Source organism: Tupaia chinensis, unplaced genomic scaffold (assembly GCF_000334495.1).
Source record: "Tupaia chinensis unplaced genomic scaffold, TupChi_1.0 Scaffold144171_1, whole genome shotgun sequence".
Classification (NCBI taxonomy): Eukaryota; Metazoa; Chordata; class Mammalia; order Scandentia; family Tupaiidae; genus Tupaia; species Tupaia belangeri.
The window spans coordinates 1,068,894-1,090,919 of NW_006204027.1; the positions used below are offsets into that span (position 1 = coordinate 1,068,894).

A 22,026-nucleotide genomic window follows, 5' to 3' on the forward strand; every position below is an offset into this window, starting at 1 on the left:
AAAAGGCATTAGAAATACCTATTTGATGACTGCAGTTAAGCTATATAGCCCTAGTTAGGTGCAATTAATATGGTGAGACCACTTAAAGATTCAGGTCAGGCACCAGATTTTCAAGCCTACAATGTTCAGGAAATAAAATCTAATCTGGAAGTTGTTTCTAACGGGGTGATCCTGAAGGGTTTCTGGTAAGATTTAATTAAAACAGAAATCGGGGATTATAAATCTAGAGTTTTATTAAGACAAAAACTGACAAGTATGGTATGAAGTTTACATTTAAACAAAGTTTTCACAGAAACCTAACACATGCTTAAAAAGATTTAACAATGTAGCTCAAGATATAGGTCTAGATGCTGTCAAGAACTGGATGGATCTCATGATTCAAGACAGAGCATTTCAGTTATCAGTTAATTCTTAGGATTTTTGTTTGTTTTGTGTTTTAAAGTGAACCACTGCCCCAGTATGAAAGTTTAATCTTCTCCTGAAACCAGGGCTTTTGAAATCATTTAACCCTTGAATTAATTCAATGAAATTTGTGCTGTCGGTGACTGAACCCGTCCACCAATGGTTTCAGAGTTCGAAGTTCAAAAAACAGAGGCTTCAAGAATTGTCCACCTCAGAGCATGGGCCCCTGTCCTCCCTACTTTCATCTTCTACACTACTCCAGGCCCCTCCCCCAATCCCTCAGCCAGTGGCTTGGATGGACAACCTTATATAACTTCTTAACCGGACTAGAAAGGGTCTTCTTGTCTGGAATTAGCACCTCAAAGACAGAATGATCTGCCTGTGTATACTCTCTAATAAAAGACTTTCCCTCCTCAGTCAGATTCCATCTCCTGAACTGTAGCTTTGGTAACTTATGAACTGGCTTAGTCTTTTGTGGGGAACAGCATTAAACTTAGGCAGGGAACACACTGGCTTATAGGTTTCAGGCATTCACAGCTTTTAAAGCAGTCTCTCATAGTCCTTGTTTAGGGTGCCAATGACATTTTTTGAAAAGGTAAAATATTCTGGACATAGAACGAATCATTAGTTGTTCTTTCCACTGTTTCACCATTTTCCCAATCAGGCCCCAAATTTTAACCAAAATGATCCTACTCAACTCCCTTCCACCCCATCCCTCCCACTCCCAAATAATAAACCAGTAAATAGCCAAAAACTACACACATGCTACGCTGTAAAAATGCAGAGTTAACACTATTGGGAAGAAGGCTGTGGGTTGTGGAGATGCTCTTTGAAGATCTACAGTATCTTTTTGCTCTCCCACACACCCAATTCTGCAAGTTTTGTCCTTCATAGAAGGCCCTTTGCTTTTCTCAGCAAAGTGCAGAATGGGTTGCCTTGAAACACTTATCCCCTTCCCCTCCACTGGGATGGGTGTGCAAACTATACAGCGTAGAAGGGCTGTAAAGCACTTGGGCTGCTGCAGGGCACAGAAACTATACTGGCTCTTCAAAGGACATCTTCTCAAGCCACCTCTATGGTGTCAAGACAAGTAGAACTCCTTCCCTCCCCATATGAAACCCACAGTCAGAAGAGACAGGGGCTGGTACTCAGGAGACTTAATTCTTGTCATCTTTTTTGTCATCATCCTCCGAGGGGTAGGAATGCCACGTCAGCCTTTCCTCATAGAAGGATATGACAACCTGTGGGCACTTGACATTGGCTTCCTTGGCCGGGACCCGCTGAGACTCATCAGAGTTTTTCCTGCAGAACAAAGCACACAGAGACACTTGAAACTAGGCGGTGGTGGTCTAACTTGGATTACCCAGGGGGCCTTAAAGTATCAATTCCAGAAAAGGAGGCCAGAGAGGGGCAAAAAATGTGGACCAAGGAGCATTAATTGGCAGCTTTTAGTCAAGTGATACCCTCAGAGATACTTTCCTATTGAAAAATCCCCCCTGGGGACCAGTAGATAGCTTAACAGTTACGTTGCTGGACTCCCACAGTCGAACACAGTTCTAGTCCTGGACCCAGCAGCTTAAACTCATGCCAGAGTGTATATGTATGCCCAAGATCCTGCGAGGGGAATGGAGGAAGGACTGCTGTGTAGCCATCCCCCTGCCCGGGGGTGGGGAGGGCGATTTCTCGCTTTCTGTCTGTCTTTCCAGTGAGTGCACGCGCCCTATAGCAAAAATCTCTCTTGAAAGACACACACACACAAAAGAAAAAAGAAAATCTCCTCTGTATCTTTGTCAAAAGCTAAGTCATGTGACTCAACCTATCACATCTGAACCTCTGGAAAAGTCCCCAAAAGGCAGGACTCTCTGGATTCTCTGAGGGAAGAAGCCCTGCTACCATGTTCTTTTTCTAAAAGCCATATCCCAGCTGGTAAGAGTCCACAGATCTTGGCTTTGCTGACAGGATTTAATACCAATCTGACAGTGGCCAGAACCAGTATAGGTACTTTCTTGCTTATTTATAATTATACTCTTGAATGTTATCAAATGCTATACTCACAAACTTCCAGGTATATTGAAATGGTGTTCAACATTTGGAGGTAGAAAATGAGGGGGTTATTTATTTTTCTGAATGTTAAGTTTGAAAATCACATACATTATATGGGAATTAGGAATTAGGAACTCATTTTATGGCCTTTGAGAGTATCCTAGATGAAAAGCAGCAACAAAGGGTAGCTAATATATATTTGATGGGATCTCTGACAAAGTACCACCTACAAGCTTCAGAGCCTTAACAGGAAACCAGAACCACATAGCCCCACTGAACCGTAGAAGAGTAAGCTGATAAGGTGTATTTCTGTGCAACAGACCCAAGAGAATGGGAGGAAAATGTGATATAACGGCCTGGGAATCTGAAGTAGGCTGCCCATTACTGACAAGTAAATAACACTTTGTGAAGTAAATTCAGTCATTTCAATGCATTAGAAATAACTGTTATTTTCGGAAATGAATAATAGTTCCACTCTCCAGGAAAGTAACTTAAAAATGAAGCTGGTTTGGGACCAGCAGTTAGTGTAATGGCTATGTCGCTGGACTCCCACGTAGTCGACCGCGGCTCTAGTCCCAGACCCGGTGGCTTAAAACTCACGCTGGGCGCGTGTGCGTGCTTGCCCAAGATCCGGAGAGGAGAATGGAGAAGGGAATGCAGCATGGCCATCCCCCCGGGGGGGTGATTTCTCGCTTTCTGTCTCTCTGTCTCTGTCTGTCTGTTTGGCGAGCACACGCGCCCTATGGCAAAAAACCTCTCCAGAAAAAAAAAAAAGCTGGTTTTACAATTAATATTCAATCTTAACTTACAGACCCAACAGTGAGCCAAACAAAGGAGTGCCATCCTAAGCAATAGGGAGATAGTACTGGAACTCACACTGGTCGGATGCAGACAGAGTGTCTTCCAGATGGTCTAAGTAAATCCTGGTTATTAATTCTCCCCTGATAAGCAGCATCTTAAAAATGAACTTTTCTCCCTTAGGCTAGCATCAGATCAACTAAAGGAAGATTAACACAGATAATGAGTTTCAGAGAAGATTCTAAACTGTCAAAAGGACAAAGCCCCTAGAATGCTGCCTTTATTGGAAATGGCTTAGAATTATTCTGTCCTAATTTTATGATTAGAAGGCAATGATTAAGATCCTCTTTGGGGGGAAAAAGTTACGAGCACTTTTAATGAGCGAGGAAAAGGGAAGAAAGGCTTCCTTTTGGATACAGTAGGGAAATTATAGAGAATTTTTAGTTACAGTTCTTAAGATTCTCATGATAACTATCTTAATTTTTTAAGGATTATTACTATCACTGGTATTTATACTTGTAATGGAGAAAAGTAGGCTTGTGCTATGTGCTCCGTAACATAAAGGAGCCTTGCTGACCCCTGCCGGCTGAACCTGGAACTGCACAATCTGCGTAAATAGGAAGGATCTAAAAATCAAGGAACGAGGATGAGCCACTAATTCTTTCCTCACCCTGAGAAGTTAACAGATTGATCCTGGGGGCCAGCCCGATCTTTATTAAGGAGGTGGTAGAACGGGAGGGTAGTCTAATCACATTTAAATATTTTCCCTTTTATTTACAGAAAATGAAATGTGATTCCTCCCACACTTTTCCCCACTCTAGAGTTTTCTCCCACCTCCTAAAATAAAATGGGCAAAGATCTGCGATCCTAAGGCCCTACCTGTAACTCATGAATCCAGGCTGGCAGTCAGGCCGAGGGTCACTATCGGAGAACTATGCCATCTTAAAGATTTCACACCTGGGCGACTGGAATTTCGAAGGTCCAGCTTTTTTCCTTTGGCATGGAACAGACGGGAAGAAGAAAACACAAGCACACAGAGCCACCGGCAGACTCACCATTTCATGAGGAACATGAGCTCTCCACTGGAGTCTGTAGCTCCAATAATCCGCTCTGGCTCCAAACCCCGGGCAAAGCCTCGTGGCTTTTCTGACTGTGAAAACCAGATGGGTGGAACAATTTTATCTATATGGGACTGTTATCCAGACTGGACTACTCCTATGTATCTGATTAATGTAATCATAAGTAACAGAACAAAGTCCTTTGGAGTGACTATCCCATCAAGGTCTGAAATGCTTCATGTATTTCCACATATGAAAAAGGACATAAGCCCCAAGCAAAGTATTTTTTTTTTTTTTTAATTTTAAGAGACTTTTGCCATAAGGTGCGTGTATTCGCCAGAGAGACAGAAAGCGAGAAATCACCCCCCAGGGGGGATGGCCACATCGCAATCCTTTCTCCTCAATTCTCCTCTCAGGATTTTGAGTACAATGCACATGTGCCTGGGTTGAGTTTCAAGCCGCCAGGTCTGGGACGTGAACTGTGGTCAACCACATGGGAGTCCAGCACCTCAACCACTACACCAGCTGCTGGGCTTTAAATTTTTGGGGGTATAAACTTCACCCTTAGAAGACAACTTTATTATGTTGAATAAATCAAATTAGCCACCTCAAGCTCTCAGTGATTAAACATTAAAAGCCATCTATTTACAGGAATGAATTCACTGGCCTTTAAACCAGTCACCAATAACTGTTACATTTATTATTCCCACACTGCCAATAAAGAGATTCTTAGCTCCATGAGTGTAAGCCCCCAAACATCAAAAACACTAGCCTACTAAGATTTCAGAAGGACTGAAGAGATGGCTGGTGAGATCTGGGCTAGTGAAAATTCTTATGTCTAGCCTTACCTCCTCTTTCTTCTTCTTTGGTTTACTTTCCTCTCCCTTATCTTCAGAATCAGAATCAGCTTTGCGCTTGCCTCCCTCTGTCTTATCTGTCTCATGTGCTGTTTTCTGTGACTGCAGAAACTCAGCAATGAGATCCGGGCAATCCAGGTTCTCCTCTGGTTCCCACGTGTTGTCTTCACTGAAAGAAGAGGGTGCAGTGAGTCACCCTTCCCACTCAAAGTCAGCACACTCACACCGAGGAAAAGCACAGGAGGACAAGAGCTGGAGTCCTTAGAAAAGAGGAGATTTTTGTCCAAGACCAAAGACTTGGGAAAGCTGAAATTTCTGGGATGTGGGTGAAGCTTTTCAGTACAAACTGAAAGCTTATCAACTTACCCCCTTCAAAAGAAAATTACTTTTCAAATTTAGATTGGCTATAGTCACATACTGCATGACACCTCAGAAATTAGTTTTGCATTATAGTACTTTGTACATATAGGTTACATGGCTAATTAGACTATCAGCCATGAAGACCAGGACTGAGTCACACTGTACCCATCACCTCACTGGAGCCTTGCCTAGCACCAGGCTCCTGATGAACAGCTGCTCACTGAACTGACTGTGTCAATGAAACTTACTCTGAGAAGCCCTTCCACTTGAGGAGGTACTCCACTTTGCCCTTTACCACTCGACGGTCGAGAACTTTTTCCACCACGTATTCCTCTTCCTCCTCTTCTAGCACCTCCTCCACTTTCTTCTTGTTTTGTTTTTTCCCCATAGTGCCCGCCAGCTTTCTGGTATAAAGGGTGACGCTGCTAAAATGATAAAGAAAATACAAAGGGTCTTAGTGTATACTCTTGTTGGCTAGATGGCTATCTGAATGGTGAGATGATGGACAGCATAGATCACTTCAGTACTGCAGGCTGCCTATAATAAATGTTTTGCCTATTCATCTTCAATATACAGGAAAGTTTAATGACGTATAATAACTAATCTCAAAGTGAAACATTTATTTTTTGAATATCCATTTAAAACTCTCATTCCCATTCTTTTTAATTTAAAAAGTCTCCCCAATACTCCTTTTACTACTTAGCATGATCCCTAAAATACTATAGTAATCTGAAATAAAAGCATTCTCCTCCTTTTTTTTTTTTTTTTAAGAGAAATTTTTGCTATAGGATGCATGTGCTCTCAAGAGAGACACAAAGAGACAGAAAGCGAGAAATCACCCCCCCCCAGGGGGATGGCCACACTGCGATCCTCCTCCCCCATTCTCCCCTTGGGTTCTTGGGCATGCACGCACACGCACACACACCCAACATGAGTTTTAAACCACTGGGTCCGGGACTCAAACTACGGTAGACTACCTGGGAGTTCCTTGACGTAACCATTACACCATCTCCTGGTCCCAGGAAACTATTCTTCTTTTTAAAAATGCATGCATAGGGCTATCTGGTGGCGTAGTGGTTAAGACACTAGATTCCGACCAAGGTTCCTCAGACCTGGTGGCCTAAAAATCATGCTGGGTGTTACGTGTGTATGTGTCCAAAATCCTGAAAGAAGGAACTGCAGTATGTCCAGCCACCAGGGGGTTGATCTCTCACTTTCCCTGTCTGTCTCTCTCTGGAGAGGGCATGCATCCTATGGCATAAAAAAAACCCCCAAAAATAGGGACCAGCACTTAGCATAATGGCTATGTCGCTGGATTCCCATGTAGTCGACTGCAGTTCGAGTCCTGGACCCAGTGGCTTAAACTCACACCGGAACTTGAATTTTTACTGTGAGAAACAGCTTGTTCTATTATACATCTAGCTTAACATTTTTTGTACATGAAGATATATATAATATAACCCATTCTGCACTGCTAAATACCCTCCTTTGTAAAGTTCCCTTGTTGGGTAATATCTACAGGTCCTTCCACTGTTAGTATTATAGTCCTCTATAAATCTTTAGTCTTTTCAACTCAAACATCTGGTAGGCTTAAAGCCTTATGATTACCACTTGTGTCAGTAGATGGCGATGCAAGATACCAATAAAACAAAATTGGTTAACAGAACTGGCCAAAAATTCAAAAATTGATGGACTGTAGTTGTCCAGAATGGCATACAAAGAATCAAGAAAATGGCAGATAATCCAAGATAAGGAAGAAGAGTTATTACTCTGCTTGAGTTTAAGGTAATACTAATTTGGGGTTAAACTGGTTATTCCTAGCATCCTTGAGAACAAATCTTAGAAGCAGAAACTCTTCTAAAATTTGTAAACTGGCATGTATAGGTGGAATGCATTTTAGAAAGGTCCATCTGTGGACTATATGAGATGTAATAAATCTTTCATAAATATCAGAATCATTATTATGAAATCTATCACACCATCTACAGGTTTTTCATTTACATCCTCAAAGATACTCCCTGACTGTACCTATGAACGATGCTGACTTATCAACTATCTCTATTTGCATACTGCTGCAGGAGTGCCTTCTTCCTTTCCCAAAACTTTGTTGCCTCCTGTCTTTAGAGAGGGCACTAGATGAGTATTCCTTTCCTTCTGTTATTGAAGAGACTAATAAGTGGATTGAATATAATCCTTGGCTGATTCTTGGCTAGCTTCCCTGTGCCTCTGATTTTAGGACTGTGCTTCTTGCTGGAGGGAGATGCTTTCAGGCTTTCAAAGTTCTGACTGCCGGGAACCAGCAGTTAGCATAATGGCTATGTCGCTGGACTCCCACGTAGTTGACCGTGGTTCGCGTCCTGGACCCGGTGGCTTAAAACTCACGCTGGGCGCGTGTGCGTGCGTGCCCAGGATCCCGAGAGAAGGGAGGAGAAGGGATTGTGGCGTGGCCATCCCCCCTGGGGGGTGATTTCTGTCTCTCTGTGTTTGTCTGGCGAGTGCACGCACCCTATAGCGAAGTAGCGCCCCCCCCAAGGAAAAAAACCCCCACAAAAAAAAAAAAAAAAAAATTCTGACTGTCGTATTACAAGCCAGCCCCTATTATCATATATTTTTAAAATAATTATTTTAACTTTATTTATTTATTTAAATTTGACCAGACAGGGACAGAGTGAAAGAGAGATAATGAGGACGCAAACTACCTGCAGGTCCCCGTTATTATTTTTTAAGTTGTTAGCAGAAGGAAAACCAGAGAGAGACAGAGGGATAGTGAGAAAACAAGCCACCAGGTCCAGGACTTGAACCTCTTGGCCATGTGGGATTCCAGTGCCTTAACTACCACACTACTGCTGGGACCCAAAGTTTTGAGTTTTAAAGTCCTAGAAGTCTTTTGCATACTTAAAAATTGACATCTGCTAGACAGTGTAGAATTTTTAGTTAAATATCTGGCAAGTAGGCTAGAGAAAAAAATCTACTGGAAAAATGCCAATTTAAGTAAGTCCAAATGTGTATAGTGTCCCAATGGATCCAGGAATAGTGTAGAGAAAAAAGAACACTTGCAATTCTCCTTGCCAACCCTCCACTTCTGTACCTAGGAGATAGAAGATAGAAAGCCTGAACAACTGAAGGTAGAAGGCAGTAAAACATCAGACCCAAGATGAGATGTTTTGCTTTCAAACAGCTTGTACTGTGCTTGTACTGTGAATGGTTATGAGAATGATCTGTGTAGCAGTGTGGGCATGGCTCCTGGCTGCCACCACAAATGTTAATTATGAAGAGCCACCACAATGAGCTTCCATGATACTGTTTTTTAAAGTATTTTTTCCTTTTTTTTTCATTTTCTTTAAAGGTTTTTGCCTAAGGTGACATGTGCTCACCAGGGAGAGAGAAACAGAACTAGTGAGAAGGAATGTGAGAAATCATCCCTCGGGAGAATGGCCACACCACAATCCATTTTCCTCCTGGGATCTTGGGCGCACATGCACACAAACATCTGGTCAGTTTTCAAGCCACCAGGGTCTGGGACCCAAACTGTAGTCGGCCATGTGAGAGTCCAACGACATAATCACTAGGACATTTGCTGGTCCCAAAGGATTTTTTTTATCTTATGGTAAAGCACATACACACACGAGAGTGAGAGAGTGAAAGAAACTAAGAAGCACCCTCCATAGGATCTGGTCATGTCATGGTCCCCTTCCTCCAATCTTCTGGCCCAATGAATCCTGGGCCTTACAAATGCAGGGCATGTTTCAGGCTGATGAGGTGGGGATTTGAACCAGTCACCATGTGAGTAGTATACTATCACTGCACCATGGAGCTAATCCAGTAAAGTGATATATTTTCAAAAATATTTTCACTTTTTCCTAACTGTAATACATATATTACTTTCATTTACAATATATAATGTAGAAAATCAGTCTCCTGGTCTAAACCTATCACAACATGATTTTGTTCTATAAACACAGATACATACATTTGAAAACTTATCTACAACCTTTTTATGCAATGCAATATATCTTTGACCTGTTCTATGAAGAGCTTCACTTTGTTTTTCTTTTAATTGCCAGAGTATGCGTGCCTGCCAGAGACAATGAGAGAGAAAGCATTCCCAGTCAAGTGTGGTCATGCCACAATCCCCTTTTCTTCATTTGTTCAGATTGTGAACATGCATGCTCACATGCTTGGCATATTTTTCAAGCTGCCAGGGTTGGGATTTGAAATACAGCTGGCCAAGTGGGATCTAGCTTCCTGTGCACTGGGCCTAACCTCTGCACTACGGACTGGCCTCAAGATCTTCATTCTGAACAGGTGCAGAGTAACCACACTTCATTCACCTAGTAATGAAAATATGGGTTATGGGAACCAGCAGTTAGCGTAATGGCTATGTTGCTGGACTCCCACGTAGTCGACCGCGGTTTGCGTCCCAGACCTGGTGGCTTAAAACTCACGCTGGGTGCGTGTACGTGCATGCCCAAGATCCCGAGAGGAGAATGGAGGAGAAGGGATTGCTGCGTGGCCATCCCCCTGGGGGGGTGATTTCTCGCTTTCTGTCTCTATGTCTCTCTCAGTCTGTCTGGCGAGTGCACACGCCCTATAACAAAAACCTCGCCAAAAAAAAAAAAAAAAAGAAAATATGGGTTATTTCCAATTGTAAAGAATCTTGCTTTGACCATGGCATCTACATAATTTTAATTTTTATTTTCTCATTTTTTTAAGTTTTTTTTTTGCTGGAGAGAGGGAAGGAAAAGTAGGAAATCACTCCCCAGGGTGGTGGTCACCCCACAATCCCTTCTCCATTCTCCTTTTGAGATTTTGGGCATGCACACAGCATGATTTTCAAGGTACCAGGTCTGGAACTTCAACTGTGGTTAGCCATGTGGAAATCCAGTGCCTTAACCACCATGCCATCTGCTGGTTCCAGCATCTATATCTTTAAAAGCTCTGTAAGCGGGCCAGCCCTGTGGCACAGCAGTTTAGGGAGTTGGATCCCAACTACAATTTGCCTCCCAGCCTAGTGGCTTGAGATATACATCAGGTGTGTGTACATGCACCCAAAATTTTGATGGGAAGGAGGAATGGAGGAAAAAGGATTGCAGTATGACAACACCTCATTAAGAGGTGCTTTCTCTCTCTCTGGTAAGTGCACATGCCCTCTGACAATATAAAATAAAGCCCCATAAGTGATTTTGATGCACAGTTGTGGATAAAAACACTGTGATAAGAGGACCAGCAGAAACGATGTTCCTCAAGTAAAATTACATACATTACTACAAACATAAATCAATACTCATAGTTAGCTTGAAAGCAGGTGAATCATCGACTTTCTCCATAAAATTTAGAACAAGGATGGGGCACAAATAAAATAACTGATACGCTTGAAAACAAAACCACCTTTTAAAAAAATTTGCCAGAGGAGGGCCACACAGAAATCCCCTCTTCTCCCTTCCTGCATCTTGCTGGGATGCTGGCACCTGGCATATTTCTCAAGCCACTGGGGCCAGAACTCAAATCTTGGTCAGCCATGTGGGATCCAGTTCCCTTAAAACACTAGGCTGTGGGTCTGCCTCCAAAATTTTAAAGTTTCTGAAGACCTATGTAAGTACAAAGATAAAATCTGAAGATTCCTACAAGTAAAGTTTTATAACACATTTTAGAAATTGTGATTTTGGGGACTAGCAGGTGGCATAGTGATTAGGGTGCTGGATTCTATGTCCAACAGCAGTTCAAGTCCCGGACCTGGAGGCTTGATTTCTCACTTTCTCTCTCTGTCCCGCTCTGGTTAAATTAAAATAAGTAAATAAATAAATAATAAAGTTACATAAAATAATTCTTGTAAAAATAAAACTAAATAAATAATAAAAAAAGAAATTGTCATTTTGTGCTCAACTTTTATGTAAATACATCTTTTTCTCCTGATAATCACATAGTTAAATCCACAATGGTCTAGGAACTCATACAGCATTTATTACATTCAAGACAAAAATACGGGAGAATACTTGATTCTTCATCCTACATGTCCAATCTCATTAAATCCTGTTGATTTTATACCCTTCCCAACAGTGTCTTCATACCACTATCTACCTTCATTCTCACCAGCCGAAAGCAGGTGCAAACCCCAAGTACTCAGAGTTCCCAGGACACAAACCCAGGACTCTTCCCATGTGGGTCTAGTTGTATTACCATTGCATCACTGTCTGATCCATGATTTTATATCTTAAATATCTTCCAATTAATATGCTTTCCTAGTCCCAGTGCTAACACCCTAGTCCAAGTTACCATCATCTCTTGCCTAAATAACTCCTAATCCAATTAATTCTCAACACTAGCCATTGATTTAAAAATTAATATTTCTTCATATTATTATTTAGGGGCATCTGATTTGAGGACCCTTGTACCATACTATCAATCACAATTACCTTGCCCTTTGTCCTTCACTTAATCAATTTCCTTAGCTTAAATTACACTTCCTTAGGAGGCCTTCTCTGAACCATGACTAGGTTAGCTCTTCATATGAACATACTTCTAGAATATTCATTCATTAAAAATTCTCTTTTGTCTATGACAAAGAATATATATGTGTGAAACACATGGGGAGAGAGAGTGCATGCATGAGTGAGCAGTCTCAATAGGGTCTCGCTGCATTGTGATCCCCCTTCCCTGGCACTCTCGCTTTTTAGGATCCTGGGCTCCTGGCGCTTGTACATGATTTCAGGTCAATCCAGTGACCCAAACCTGCAGCTGGCCATCTAGCCTTCAGCTCTGTAGAGCACTATGTTGTTACCCCTGCACCACAGTGGCTGGGCCTTCATTTGCCAATTATCTAATAGGTATCTGCCATGTGCAAGGTGCAGAAAATATGGGATGAGCAAAACAGACAAAAATCTCTGGTCTTGTATACTTTATATTCTAGTGTGGACAAGTGAGCAAACATTAGTAAGTGTTTGTATGTGCAAAGTACAGCACAGATGATAAAATATTGGGTTGTTGAAAAGGTCATGATAATATTTTTTTTCTATGTTTTTTCTATGCAAAAATACATGACTTCTGATGACTCAATATTAGTGATAAACATTACAAAAAAAAATCTTTAGAGGTAGACTCATAATCTTTTTTTTTTTTGGCTATAGGGCGTGTGTGCTCGCCAGACAGACAGAGAGATAGAAAGCGAGAAATCCCCCCCAGGGGGGATGGCCATGCTGCAATCACTTCTCCTCCGTTCTCCTCTTGGGATTTTGGGCATGCACACACACACGCCCGGTGTGAGTTTTAAGCCACCAGGTCTGAGACTCGAACCGCGGTTGGCTACATGGGAGTTCAGCGACATAGCCATTACGCTAAATGCTGGTCCCGGTAGACTCATATTCTTCTTGTTAAGGGAGTCATATCCCACATGGCCAACTATTAACATGGTTTACATTCTGGCCCTGGTGGCTTGGAAAACACACTGGGTACATGTGTGTGCACCCCAAATCCCAATAGAATAGAGAAACGGAGAAGACACTGTGGTATGATGACATCCCATTGGAAAGGTACACTATTCCTCTCCTTTTCTTCTCTTTCTGGTGAGCACATGCAAATAATTTTTTTTTAAAGTATCTTTATTTAAGCAGAGATTGAAATGACATGGAGACAGCTCATCAAAAATCAGAAAAGCAATCCAAATTTAGGAAATGGCTGGTTTAAAAGTTCTAAAGTGAAAACAAGCTTGCTTTATCCGATGAAAAGAAACGTGGCCAGATAAAAAGAGCTTGTGTGGCTGGTCGGTAGCGTGGCAGTTAAGGCAGCTAGATTCCCACATGGCTAATCACAGTTTGAGTCCTGAATTTGGCAGCTTGCTCTCTCACTTTCCTTCTCTCTGTTCTCTCTCTGGTCAACTTCAAAAAAAATGAAATAAAATAACAATTTATAAAATTAATTCATTTTAAAAAAGAGCTTAAGTAAAGAAGTAGCAGTCCTTTGGCAGTCAAGAGTGAGGTGCTAATTACTGTGCATATCTCTATTTCATTCATTCTTCCACCTAGCTCTTTTTCCTATTCATGTTTTCCTTCATCACTTTTGCCTTTAGTACAGGTTTTAAGACCTAGTCAATTAATGGCTATAAAAGCTTATAACTATCGTCGTATTACCTTTTAATAGTATGTATTAAAAAATAAATTACAAAATGTAAATTTAAAAAAATCAATAAGCATTTACTAGAAGCCTGGGTGGAACATAGGGTGAACAACTTGCTCCAGTTAAACTGAAAGGTCTAGCACATTGAAGGAACCACCCCACAAACCCAGGAAAATGGAACCATGTGATGTTGGTAGGATATGTAGACACAAAAGAAATGTAGGCTTTTTTTCTTTTTAAAAAGAGACTTTTGCTATAGGGTGCATGTGCTTGCCAGAGAGAAAGAAAGAGAGAAATCACCCCCCAACCCCGGCGGGGAGGAATGACCATGCCACAATCCCTTCTCTCAGGATTTTGGGCATGCATTTGCATGTGCCCAATGTGAGTTTAAGTCACCAGGTCCAGGACTTAGACCATGGTCCACTACATGGGAATCCAGTAATGTCACCATTATGCTCCCAGAAGTATAGGCATTTGAGAAGCCCTTGAAGATAATAACAAAATAATGAAAAAATAATGCACATAAAGACCCTTAATTCAATCCTCACAATACACATAAACATATTTCACAAATGGGGAAATTAAGGCTTACTGAAAGAAAGAAAAATTACCAAGAATGGTACAACACAGACCCAGAAGTGAAAGACAAAAACTATCCAAAAGGGGTTGGCAGGTGGCTTGGTGGTTGTGTTAGACTCCAACATGGCTGACCATAGTTCAGGTCCCGGACCTGGTGGCTTGCTTTCTCTCTCTCTCTGGTTAAATTAAAATATAAGAAGAAATAAAAATAAACAATTATTTTTAAAAAACTGTACACAAATGTAAATAATGTGAGCATAAGTTGGAGTTCAAAATGACAAGAATATGTAATAAAAGAAGCATAAGCAACAATAAGTAGCCACAAAAGCACTATAAGAGACTGGAGAAAGAACTAGCTAGGGTGATTAGTGAAGGTTTTGAAAAGTTGGGATAAAAGCCAGGCTCTACAAGCATTTGAAAAGGTGGACTGGAGGAGGGTAAATTGGCCTAAGTAACTGCTGTGAACAAAAGCAATGTGGTCTGTTTAAACCAGTTTGAACTAGAGATGGCTGAATAGTAAAGTGATAGGCTAAATGTTTTTCTGCAAAGTATCCTCCTCAGTTATGTACCACTCTGCCATAGTGGAGCCGTATGGAAGATCATGGTTTGGTTCCCAGGCCCAAGTCTACCTGTACATTTCAAGTGTGGGTGAGAGTATGCCCATGATCCTGGTTGGCTGGGAAGGCTGAAGAGAAAACTGGGCCTGAGATCCTTTTAATATTATTATTATTATTTATTTAGGTTTTTGCTATAGGGTGTGTGCGCTTGCCAGAAAGACAGAGACAGAGAGACAGAAAGTGAGAAATCACCTCCCAGGAGGGAAGGCCACACTGCAATCCCCTCTCCTCCATTCTCCTCTCGGGATCCTGGGCATGCATGCACCCATACCTGGCGCGAGTTTAAGCCACCAGGTCCGGGACTTGAACCGTGGTCAACTACATGGAAGTCCAGAGACATAGCCATTATGCCAATTGCTGGTCCTGGCATGAGATCCTTTTGAGGGTACCTGCCTTTATCTCTCTTATGAAATAAGCTTTTAAAAAAGAAAAAGAAAAATAACGGGTCAGTAGGTGGTATGGTGGTTAAGGCCCTGGATCTCCCTTGGCAGACTCCACAGCTCAAGTACCAGACCCAGCATCTTGAAAAACATGCCGGGAACACATATGTGCATGCATGCCCAGAGTTCCAAGAGAATGGAGAAAGGAATTTGGTACAGCCATCCCCCCTCCATGGGTGATTTCTCATTTTCCCTCTCTCTCTATGGTAAGCACAAGTGCCCTATGGCAAAAAAATCTTTGGGGCCAGCAGGTGGCATGGTGGTTAAGGCACTGGATTCCCTTGTGGCTAACCACAGTTCAAGTACCAGATCTGGTAGCTTGCTTTCTATAAATAATTCTTTAATTCTCTCTCTCTATATATATATATCTGTCTCTCTCTAAATAAATAAGTAATTCTTTAAAATGGACGGGGGTGGGGGGGAGTGATTAAGGGAGCCAGGTCCCTAACATGGCTCACCTCAAGGTTCAAATTCTGGCCCTGGGGTCCTGAAAAACACATCCTACACATTTCCTCCATTAGTGGCTTTATTCACCTATTAAGAAGTGTGCTTCTGGGACCAGCAGGTGGCATAATGGTTATGTTGCTAGACTCCCACATGGTTAACTGCGGTTAGAGTCCCAGACCCAGCAACTTAAAACTCAGGCTGGGTGCATGTGCCCAAAATCCCAAGAGGGAAATGGAGAAGGGACTACAGTGTGACCACTCACCCTGGGGAATGATTTCTCGCTTTCTGTATCTCTGTCTCTCCAGAGAACGCACGTGCCCTATAGCAAAATATCTCACAAAATAAATAAATACAAGTAGATAGAAGTGTGCTCCTGTCCAGGACCAACTATCATTCTTTTTTTTTTTTGGAGAGGTTTTTGCTACAGGGTGCGTGCACTCACCAGAAAGACAGAGAGGCAGAAAGCGAGAAATCACCCCCCATTTCCTGAGAGGAAAATAGGGGGAAGGGAATGATTGGAGTGTGGCCGCTCCCCCTCCACACCTGGGGGTGATTTCTTTCTTTCTGTCTGTCTCTTCTTGCAAGCACATGCACCCTACAGCAAAAAATCTTTTAGAAAAAGATAATAATGACAAAATAATTCTTTTTTTTTTTTTTGCTATAGGGTGCATGCACTCACCAGAAAGACAGAAACAGAGAGACAGAAAGTGAGAAATCAACCCCCAGGGGGGATGGCCATGCCTCAATCCCTTCTCTTCTATTCTTCTCTCGGGATCTTGGGCATGCACGCACATGCGCCTGGCATGAGTTTTAAGCCACCGGGTTTGGGACGCGAATCGCGGTTAACTACATGGGAGTCCAGCGACATAGCCATTACGCTAACTGCTGGTCCTGACAGTCATATTTCTAAACTGCTTTTAATCTATGTGTTAACTGTGGCTGTCTATGAACCAAATGCATTCCAGACTGAAGACTTGACTGATGAGAAAACACAAACTTATGCCACATTACCCAGCAAGCAGGAGTCTTTATTTTTAAAGGAAGTCCTGCTCTTGTATTCGGAGGACATAAGGCTAGACTACCGGCATATGCTTTGAATTTTATCTGAGATATGCTCAGAAACGTAACTAACTCCCATCCAATACGCTGACACAGATGGATATGGCTTTAGGCTGAGAGGCCACAGGGCCTACCAAGATTAGCAGGACACAGTGATGCTTCAAGTAACTCTTTCAAAGTTTACTTTAAGGCCGGCAGGTTAAGGGCACTGAACTTCCACATGGCTGACTGCAGCTAAAGTCCCGGACCTGGCAGCTTGCTTTCTCACTTTTTCTCTGTCCCTCTCTGGTCAAATTGAAATAAATAAATAAATAAAGCTAAATAAAATAATCCTTTTTAAAAAAGTTTGATTTAAGATGTAATAAATGATTATAGAAAGTTAGACCAGGATTATGATCATATTGGAAACACTTATCAGGAAAACAAAGGAAACATGCATCAAAACACTAGTTGTGCCCCACAAATACGTATTATCATTGTCAATTAAAAATAAAATTAAGGAGTCAGCAGGTGCCATGGTCGTAAGGTACTAGATCCCATATGGACTACTCTGAGGTTTCTTGAGTTTCAGACCCAGGGGTGCCTAAAAACACTTTGGGTACATGTGTGTGCATGCCCCAAATCCCAAGAGTAGAATAGAGATGAAGGGACTGCAGTGTGGCCATCCCTCCTGAGGAGTGATTTCTCACTTTCCCTCTCTTTCTGTCTCTTTCTCTCGCCAAAGGGCAAACATGCCCTAGGGCAAAATAGCTTTTAAAAAAATTAATTAAATCGAAAAGAATTATGACCACAATGGAATAAAAAAGAGAGACCAAAGCATTCACAGATAACAAACAATATATATAAAACAAAATAACAGGGTCAGCATGTGGCGTGGTGGTTAAGGTGCTGGACTTCCATATGGCTGACCATGATTTGAGTCCTGGACCTGGTGGCTTGCTTTCTCACTTACTCTCTCTCACTTTTTCTCTCTTTAGTGAGCACATGTGCCCTGTAACAAATTAAAAAGAAATAATAATGATAAAGACATCAGCAGATGGTATAATGGTTATGTCGCCGGACTACCACATAGTCAACTGCAGTTCAAGTCCCGGACTTGGAGGCTTTAAACTCACACTGGGTATGTGTGTGCGCGCCCTAAATCCTGAGAGGAAAATAGGGGGAAAGGGAATGATTGGAGTGTGGCCGCTCCCCCTCCACACCTGGGGGTGATTTCTTGCTTTCTGTCTGTCTCTTCTTGCAAGCACATGCACCCTACAACAAAAAATCTTTTAGAAAAAGATAATGACAAAATAATAATTTTTTTTGAGAGTTTTTTTTTTTTTTTTGCTATAGGGTGCATGCACTCACCAGAAAGACAGAAACAGAGAGACAGAAAGAGAGAAATCACCCCCCAGGGGGATGGCCATGCCACAATCCCTTCTCCTCCATTCTCCTTTTGGGATCTTTGGCATGCACACACAGGGCTGGCCAGTGGCAAGGTGCTTAAAGCAGTTCCATTCATCTGTGTGGCTCAAGCCCAGGACTGGGTGGCTCCAGGGGCATACTAGGTGCACATGCGTGTATGACCAAAAGACCTAAAGGAGAGAGGGAGAAGGGATTGCAGTATGACTGTCTCCTATGTGGACTGCTTGTTCACTTTCCTTTTCTCTTTTCTCTCTCTGGTGGTTGTACTCACCATTGGGCAAAAATGAAAAAACAACAACAACAACAACAAAAAAACAAGCTATATAGCTTGTTGTTGGAACCCATAAACTGGGGCCAAGGTATTTAAAGTGGTCAGTCAATTGCAACTTGCATACCTTTTGGTATTTAATACCAGGATAAGTATATTAAAAACCAAGGCTAAGAAAAGCATGCCAAAGGCAAATTTTATTCTGCCAAATGTATAAGACAGGCAAACTACTATATAAATGTGCATTAATTAATTCTGCTAACACATGAATTCTCAGAAAGGATCTCCAAGCCTATTCATTCATGAACCATGTGAAAGGTATACTCTGTGCCAGACACTGGATAGATAGGTATGGTGCTCTTTGTGGAAGCCATAAAGTAGCCATTAGCCTTTTACTCCAAAACCTCTTCAGAAAAATAACCTATGAAGTAGAAATCACCAAGTCTAACAGAAAACCTGTTACATCACCACAGGTAGTATATAAAAATGGGAGATTTTGCTGATAAACTACAAGATCATGACAAAAATGGTTTAGTTTTTTTTTTTTGGAGAGGTTTTAGCTATAGGGCACACGCACTCGCCAGACAGAGAGAGACAGAGAGAGACACAGAGATAGAAAGCGAGAAATCACCCCCCGGGGGGATGGCCACGCCGCAATCCCTTCTCCTCTGCTCTCCTCTCGGGATCGTGGGCACGCACGCACACGCGCCCGGCATGAGTTTTAAGCCACTGGATCTGGGGCGCGAACCACGGTCGACTGACTACATGGGAGTCCAGCGACATAGACATTACGCTAACTGCTGGTCCCTGGTTTAGTTCTTTTAAAATGATGTGAACAAAAAAGGGAATATTATCCTAATCCCTAAAATGGGTACAAGATACAATGATTGCTCCCTTTTTTGAATGTATGGTTAGAAAACTATAGCTATCCTATATTTGAAAAAGCAGAACAAGAGGTAGGGTGCCTTTACTGGTCTCCCTCAATAAATAAGTTAGAAGCACTAGCATTATTTAAATTTTCGATAAAAGACAATTTAGATTATAGCAGCCCTCCAAGAATAATGTCGCCACAAGGGACAGGGGAAATGACAAGATCCTTCACTGCTCTAAAGCTTCATTAAGGAGTAACTAATTCCAATACAGATGCCTTTCAAAAAATTGTTATCACTTTCCACAAAAATGTCCATGAGGTACCCAGGGAGGCACACAGGCACTAATTTCCGGATGATATCCAAGCATCTACTTCAAAACCTTGGCCATTTAAAAGTAACTATTCCAGGGACCTGCAGGTGGTGTGGTTGTTAAGGCGCTGGGGTTTGTGTCCCAGACCTGGTGGCTTGCCTTCTCAATTTCTCTCTCTCTGTCTCTCTCTGGTCAAATTAAAAATACATGAATGAATAAAGTTAAATAAATAATTCTTTAAAACATCATTTAAAAAAAAGGAATAACTATTCCAAAGTGCTACTATGATTCCTAGATATTTACCCCTAGGCACTGGTTCTGGTACAACCGACCTTTTTGTAAAGTCTGTCTCAACTGAGTTATACCAATTCTGCCAAAAATATAACACCCATCAATTAAAAATAAATAAATAAAACCTCACAGGAAACTTTGAAAAAGCTTCATTTTATTCAAATTTTCCAGCAAGGAAAGGCTGGCTAAAGAAACCACAAGAACCCAAGGAAAAATAAACCATTAACTCACAATCTCACATATTTACTTTTCCCCTTTGTGTCCCAATTTCCCACATCACTCACAGTCTGCCTACACAATTTCACAGTCTACCACACTTTGAGAGACCAATAATAATACCAGATAAAAACTTACGCAATTTTTTTTTTTGGAGAGGTTTTTGCTATAGGGCACCTGCACTGGCCAGAAAGACAGAGAGACAGAAAGCAAATCACCCCCAGGGGTGATGGCCAAGCCACAATCCCTTCTCCTCCATTCTCCTCTCGGGATCTTGGGCACGCACGCACACGCGCCCAACGTAAGTTTAAGCCACTGGGTCCGGGACGCGAACCGCGGTCGACTACATGGAAGTCCAGCGACATAGCCATTATGTCAACTGCTGGTCCCGATGCAATGGATTTTGAATCAAAGCAAGAGCTGCACTTGGATTTTTACTAATTCCCCGAAGGAATCATGGTTAAAGTGGAAGAAACCTGAGAAAGTGAAGAAAGTCTGTTCAATCCTTTCTTTACACATCATTCTTAAAGCCTTTGCAACTTAAAGATCCATCAGAAATCGAGGGCGGCCTGTTTGCCCCTTTTACTTCCATACTTTACAGAAATGTTATGGGGATATCTCGGCCCTATTTATCCTAAATCTCCACCGCCTCTATACCTGGCCAAGCATTTACCTGCCCCTCCCCAGTTCATTTAACAGATCTCCCGTAAAAGGATACCACGGGCTGCCCAGGACCGCCCCCCACACACACCCCACATGCTGGAAGTTACTTCGTCGTGCTGCTAGCGAGACTCTCCTGGTAGCCCCTGCCGACTCCAATATCCTCGGGTCACAAACATCTAAACCTCGAGGTTCACAAGCGTCAGCCCCCCCTCCCCATACGAATCCACGAACCAAGCCTGCCCCTTCCCGATTTCCTGAAGTGTTTCCTCAGCAACGCAAACCCACAGCTGCCCACCCAACCCGGGTAGCATTGTCTCGTCCCGCCCAGGCCCCGAAGAGCGAGCCCCAAGTGTTCGGCCCACCCGGAATCGCTTCATTCTCTCGCCCCGGATTAGGCGCCCCGCCCTCTCCATCTTTCACGCAGTGGACGCCCGACCCCTCTGCGTCGAGCGGAGAGCTTCGCGCGGGAAGTGGCGGGGCAGGGCGCCAAACACAACTAGCCTCCGCCGCTAGTCCGCGGTCCCTCACCGACTCCTGCCATTGCCGCCGCCGCGCCTCCCCCCTTTCCCCCCGCGCCGCCTCTAGCGGACTTTTCACCTCAGAGCAGCGCCCAAAGCCCGAGAAGAATCGGTGCCGCGCTTCTGGAGCGTGGAGTCGAGCTAATCGCAAGAGTGGCGCCCAGGTAAACAACAAGCCGGTGGCCGCGGTAGAGCCCCTCACAGATGCGGCGTACCGCAGGCCCCGGCCAACGGCCCTCCCCTCTACGGAACAAAAGAGCCTCGCACTACGCGCTGCCCGCCGCCCGCACCGCGCAGGCGCGACGACCCGCCGCACGGCACCATGGGACTGAGTCAGTTTAAGACTACAAGGCCCGAAGTGCTGCGCGCGTCCCACGCCGGACGCACGGCTTGCAAGGGTTGTAGGGAGTATTTAAACTGCTTCGGCGGAGCGGCAGTGGTTTACAGAACTTTGCAACTTGCCAATTTTGCACCCCCCCAGCGAGTTTACAAGCGAGTCACTGGATGCTTGGTCTAAAAAAAAAAAAAAACAAACAAAAAAACCCCAAAAATATATATGCAGGTTGTAATTCACATTCTCGAAAGTTTTAAATCCAGACAGGTTCCTCACCAGAATTTTGTGAAATTGCCAATAATCTCAATCCTCAATCACTGCTTCCTCAAATCTCTATAAAGCTCCTGCTTCTCAGCGTTTGGACGGTTTACCCTCAGA

At 42.8% G+C, this 22,026-nt stretch overlaps 1 protein-coding gene across 1 annotated transcript; it reads right to left on the reverse strand.

Annotated features, from left to right (window-relative positions):
• Positions 1–213: 213 nt before the first annotated feature.
• On the reverse strand, positions 214–21,615 carry CBX1 (chromobox 1). The gene is made up of 5 exons (XM_006166109.3): positions 21,394–21,615; positions 5,767–5,943; positions 5,150–5,327; positions 4,299–4,393; positions 214–1,704 (listed from the first exon to the last, which is right to left on the reverse strand). Exons 2-5 carry the CDS (start codon positions 5,904–5,906, stop codon positions 1,560–1,562), a joined length of 558 nt encoding a protein of 185 aa, XP_006166171.1. The 5' UTR covers positions 5,907–5,943; positions 21,394–21,615; the 3' UTR covers positions 214–1,559.
• Positions 21,616–22,026: the final 411 nt, after the last annotated feature.

Coding starts and splice junctions, on each gene's coding strand:
- CBX1 (XM_006166109.3), bottom strand. CDS start 5,906: ATGGGGAAAAAACAAAACAAGAAGAAAGTGGAGGAGGTGCTAGAAGAG. Junction 5,328..5,766: donor AAGTGGAAGGGCTTCTCAGA/GTAAGTTTCATT, acceptor CTCTTCTTTCAG/TGAAGACAACACGTGGGAAC. Junction 4,394..5,149: donor CAAAGAAGAAGAAAGAGGAG/GTAAGGCTAGAC, acceptor TGGTTTTCACAG/TCAGAAAAGCCACGAGGCTT.